Raw genomic sequence first — 6,094 nt, 5'->3', positions numbered from 1 at the left:
TGAGATTTAATAAATCTGAAAATATTAATAAAATAAAATAAGTAAATTCTTTCTTATTAAAAATATGTTTTACTTTTACCCTTTCTTTTTAGAATGTAGCAAGCGTGAAAATGATTTGAATAAAAAAAGGTATTTAGAAAAATTAGTATTTGGAGAAGCAGGCTTTATAAGAAATAATATGCTAATTACTGATAGAGGTAACTTTGAAATACCTACTCAGTATAGTGATGAAGCTAGAGATAAGCTATATTATCTTATTCAGTTGAAATATTATAAAGATAATGGTAATGTTGAAAATATGATTAAAGAATCATATAAAGAATGGAAAAATATTAGTAAGAAAGAAAAATGTAGATTAGTTGATAGATATGTATATAATTTAAATTGTAATCTTAAAGAAAAAAAATTTACAAGAAGCAAACTATTGTCTGATTTAATATTTAATCCGATAGAAGATATTGATATTAATTATAGTGATTTTGAAATTAAAGATATCATTTATAAAAATTAAAAACACATAACACCTTTTATGTTATGTGTCTTAACATAACATCATAACATCTTTTATGTTATGTGTTTTATTTTTTCTTAAATATATAAAAATGTCGTTGTTTAAATTTACAGATCCTGATAAAAGAGATCAACTTGTAAAAGAATACATTTATCTTAAGAAAAAAGTACAACAAGATAATATTGCTGAAAAGGTGGGTGACTATAACCTACAGATGGATTTATCAAAGTTATATAGACCCTTAATTGATAGTCAATCTGGAATAAATAATAGTATATCTAATTTGAAAGATCAATTAGCACTCACTTTTTCAAATCCTGAAAAGGATCTTGCTATCCTTCCTCTTGATAAAGGGTCCGAAGTTCCTGAAAAACCTGATATTTTAAATTTTGGAAAAATTGCAACAAATTATCTTAGATTGTATGCAAAAAGTAAAAAGTCTACAGATCCTATATTTGGAATACATTCAAAAGGAGCTGAACTATATATTGGTAAAAAACCAATTACAATTAATAATGATGATATAACTGTTGATGGAAAGAAATATGATGGTACACCAGGTCTTTGGGAATTAGTAACAAAGTTTAAACCTAATAAAGAGGTATATAGTAAGGAAGATCTTAGAAATTATCGAGAAATATTAATAAAAACAGATGCTCTTACTACTGATAAAGGTAAAGTAAGATCATCTAGAAGTGAAAAATATAATGAGTTAATATCTCCAATTTGGAAAGATATAAGGACTCCTATATTATCAAAGAGAAAACTTGAATATGGAACTGGAGTTAAAAGAACAAGAATACAAACTGTAATTCTTCCTAGTGATCCTAATGCTCTAGTTGAGATGCTTGAGTTACGTATAGCTGCATGGGAAGCAGGTAATAGTTCATCAAGAAATGAAGCTGTTGCAATTAGCGATGAATTATTAAGACAAGGTGTATTAAGTAAGGGTAAGTATGAAGCAATACAGAATACTCTTGCAATATAAAAATTTTTTTTCCCTAATTAAAAATGATTATTGTTCAAAATAAAAGATTTGTGAAAAAACATGTTATTGGTGGTAGTGGATTTTTTGATACTTTAAGAGAAATGTTTAGACGAGCAGCAGCATCAAATGTAACAAAAGTATCATCAGCTATGATTAAAAAGCTTGCAGCTACTGATTTAGGAAAAACTGCAGCAACTGCTGCTAAATCAGCAGGAAAAGAACTTGCAACATCAGCAATAGAAGCTGCTAAAAATGTTACAATTGAAAAAGGAAATAAATTAATTAGTAAAGTAGCTCCAAAAGTAAATCTTAGTAAAAAAAGTGAGGATATATTATCAAAATTAGCAAAGTCAGGAGATGAAGCAGTAACAAATTTAAATAATATAATTAATGGAAATGGGGTAAAGCTATCACGTAAGAATGCTATTAGAATAGAGGATATAGTTAAAAAAGGGAGAGGCCTTCGGAGTATATAAAAAATTTTTTTTTCTATTATATAAAATGACAACTTCTCAAACAATTTTAAATATTACAGAAACACCAATTGTAGATGAATCAATTGAAAAATATTATTATCGAGATTATGATCCAGCATCTCGACCTAATCTAAATAATACTGGAAATATTATAATAAATATTGAACAATCCGATTTATATTCAGTACCATCTGATGCATATCTGTTGTTTGAAGAAAGACTTCTTAAAGCTGATAATACAGCTTATGCTAATGCAGATGCAGTAGCTCTTACAAATAATGGCATTATGTATCTATTTAGTCAAATATCTTATCAATTATCTAATCAAGATATTGAAGTAGTTTTTAATCCTGGACAAGCAACTACAATGTTAGGGATGCTTAAATACCCGAACGATTATCAATTAGCTCAAGGGTTGAATCAATTATGGTATAAAGATTCAGCAACAACAGCAGTCATTGCAGAAAACACAGGATTTGCAGCAAGACAAGGATACTTGATTCAAAAACCAACTGCAAAAGGTACATTTCATTTTGCGTACCTTTAAAGCATATCTTCGAATTCTGTGATGATTATGATAAAGTTGTTTATGGATTTAAACATACAATAATTCTTACTAGAAAATCTGATGATGATGCTATTTTTAGAGGAGCTACTGTAGCTGCTGGAAAAGTAGACCTACAAAGAGTAACATTGTTTATACCGCATGTACAACCAGCTCTATCACAACAAAATGAACTTTTAAGTATTATAGCATCTAAAGCAACAATTCCAGTTGCTTTTAGAACTAGACAATGTGATAGTTTAGAAATCTCACAAACTTTATCGACTACTTGGAAACTTAGTGTAAAAACATCTAGTGAAAGACCAAGATACATTGTTGTTGGATTTCAAACAAATAAAAATGGAGATCAAACAACTAATCCAGCAATATTCGATCATTGCGACTTGAAAAGTATTTACGTTATGCTAAGTTCTGATAAATATACAGTAACTGATTACTGCTTATCATTTTCAAATCAACAATTCTCAAGAGCTTATAGAGATGCAGCTTTATTTAGTGAAAAATATTATGGAATGAACGAATTGATTACTAATAGTAACATACAACCTCTTGATTATAAAGATTTGTTCCCTATATTTGTTATTGATGTAAATAATCAACCAGAAAGATATAAATCATCAGTAATAGATATACAATGAACTTAAAATGAACTTTAATACAGCAGTTCCTCAATATACGATAGGATATGCTGTAGTAATATCAGATAAATTAGTGAATTTTAAATCAGATGGAAGTAAATTAGACCTTATTATTAATTAAAAAATGATATAAATAATTTTTTTTCTTTATATAATAAAAATGTATTATACTAGGACAGCATTGCAAAATTTATTAAAAGAAAATAACATTTCACAAACATCTAAAAATTATGTCACATTATTAATGCTTGCTATAGATAATGGTTTGATTGATAAGGATGCAATCATGTCAAAAGCAACAGAAGTAACTGATGTGAAAAGACCAATTGGAAGACCTAGATTAAATAAAGTAAAAGAAGTTCGTGAGAGAAAACCAGTAGGAAGACCTAGATTAAATAAAGTAAAAGAAGAAAAAGAAAAAAAGAAATTGATCCAAAATATGAAAGATTAAGAACAATTAGGAAAGAACCAGTCACTATTAAACTCACAAACATAAAAACAGGAGAAGAAATAATATATAAATCATTATATATGGCTATGAAAGAAACTGGACATGGATTTGGTTATTTTGAATTACGTGATGGAAAGATTGAGGATGGTTATAAGATTGAAGTACTCAATTCCAAAAAATTAAAAAAATCTAAAGATTTTTGATGTGCTAAAAGCGCTTTAAAAAAAGATTGATATATAAAAATGGGAGATAAAGGTATGGAATTTTATAAAATGTTTAAACCAACTTCATGTCAATTGTATTGGAAAAAATCAAATGGATTTGTGCAATCTACTTCAGATCCTTTTGAAAAATGTGAATCTTACAAAACCGCTTTAAAAAGACCAAAAAAATAATTTTAAATTTATAAAATTTCACATGATCTTATCATATAAAATTTTGATAAGAAAAAAAATTTTTGAAAAAAATGATATAAAGAAATTTTATTATTATAAAAAATAAAAATCTTATGGATATAAAAATGGAAAATAAAACGGTAAAAGAATTAAAACAAATCGCTAAAGAGCGAGGAATTAAACATTATTATAATATGCGAAAAGGTGAACTTGTTAATGCATTATTTCCAATACAAGTTCCTTCTGCTCGTCATACCACTTCGGATCTAATAACATTTGATAATTCTAATATATTAGCTCCATCTCCTGTACAAAGCCATGTAAATCATATATTAAACGAACAAATTCCATCATCAAGTTCATCACCTGTTTTACAATCTGGATTATTTTCAAAGTTGACTACAGCTGTAAAAAATGCATCATCGTACGTCGTCAACAGCTATAATGATGTTTTAGAATGGATTAAGCCCTATATACCAGATCAAATTAAGAAAAAAGTAGAAGATACAGGATCTGATATTAAAAGAAAAATAGACTCAATAAAATCTCTAGTTTACTCTACAATATACAAAAATCCTTTGAACCCAACCAAAGTGGAATTTAAATTATCGCAATCAGCTGTTAAGAATGTGGCAAAACAATATTCAGCTAAAGGTATAAAAGGATATGATCTTGAATCTTTTATGAATGTTGCTAAAAATAGTGCAATTAAAGTACTAAATGAAAATAGAGGATCAAAAGTGAATATAGTTGTCACTTGTAAAATGGAAAAAACTAGTATTTTAACAGGAGATGCTATAACTGCAACTCCTAGATTTGCAACGAATAGTACTGTTATATTAGAATCTACAAATTTAGATGAAATTTATGAAATATCAAAGTCTAAAATTTTAGAAACTTTTTCAATGTTTCAACAGTTAGGATCAAACTGGATATTTGTTTCTATTAAAAAAATGGATATAAATATTATAGAGTATAATCCACTTAAAGCAAAATCTTATATTCCACTTGATAAAAAATTAGCAGCTAAAAAAGCAATCATTAATATGAAAAATGAAGATAATCAATGCTTTAAGTGGTGTATTGCAAGAGCATTAAATCCAACAGATAATAATCCTCAAAGAACAGATAAAGATCTTATAACTCAAGCTGAAAAAATAAATTGGGATAAAATAGAATTTCCAGTTTCATTAAAACAAATTACACAATTTGAGAAAAATAATCAAGATATAAGTGTGAATGTATATGGATACGAGAGTTCAGTTTATCCTTTACGTATTTCAAAGAATAATGATAGACAACATTTAATAGATGTGTTGTTAATATCTGATGGTGAAACAAATCATTATTGTTTAATAAATAATTTAAGTAGATTACTTTCATCACAAACATCAAAAAGAAATTGTGCAACTCACTATTGTAGAAATTGTTTATTAGGATTTAGTTCAGAAGAATCATTATATAAACATAAATTGTATTGTGATACACATGATTCAGTTCGTATTGATCTTCCAAAACCAGGTTCAACAATGTATTTTAAACATTATTTTAAATCAATGAGAGTACCATTTGTAATATATGCAGACTTTGAAAGTTTTATTAAACCTATCAATACTTGTACTCCCAATCCAAATGAATCCTATACGAAGCAGTATCAAAAACATATACCAAGTTCATTCTGTTACTATATTAAATTTTTAGATCAAAGTATATACAAAGATAAATTAATAACATTTACTGCAAATACTGAAGAAGATGATATTGCTAAGATATTTGTAGATAGATCACAAGAAGACATTATACAAATTTGTAATGAAGTAGATTTTAAGAAGCCTATGATATTTACAAGTAAAAATAAGATTGCTTTCTATTCAGCAATAAAATGTCATATTTGTGAAGAAGATTTAGGAGAAGACAGAGTGCGAGATCATTGCCATTTAACTGGAAAATACAGAGGTGCTGCTCATAAAGATTGTAATTTGAAATATAGAATTCCAGAGTTCTTCCCAGTACTATTTCATAATTTATCTGGTTATGATAGTCACTTGCTCATAAAGAAAATATCAGGAG

At 27.1% G+C, this 6,094-nt stretch overlaps 2 protein-coding genes across 2 annotated transcripts; both read left to right on the top strand.

Moving 5' to 3' along the window:
* The first annotated feature begins 602 nt into the window (after nucleotides 1–602).
* Nucleotides 603–1,499, top strand: LOC136087097 (uncharacterized). Its single transcript, XM_065809603.1, has one exon. It carries the CDS (start codon nucleotides 603–605, stop codon nucleotides 1,497–1,499), a length of 897 nt encoding a protein of 298 aa, XP_065665675.1.
* Nucleotides 1,500–2,000: 501 nt separating this feature from the next.
* Nucleotides 2,001–3,178, top strand: LOC136087096 (uncharacterized). Its single transcript, XM_065809602.1, has 2 exons — nucleotides 2,001–2,512; nucleotides 2,596–3,178. The coding sequence occupies exons 1-2, from the start codon at nucleotides 2,001–2,003 to the stop codon at nucleotides 3,176–3,178; spliced, it is 1,095 nt and encodes a 364-aa protein (XP_065665674.1).
* Nucleotides 3,179–6,094: the final 2,916 nt, after the last annotated feature.

This window comes from Hydra vulgaris, chromosome 11 (genome assembly GCF_038396675.1).
Source record: "Hydra vulgaris chromosome 11, alternate assembly HydraT2T_AEP".
Classification (NCBI taxonomy): Eukaryota; Metazoa; Cnidaria; class Hydrozoa; order Anthoathecata; family Hydridae; genus Hydra; species Hydra vulgaris.
This window is presented reverse-complemented; position numbering and strand designations above follow the sequence as displayed.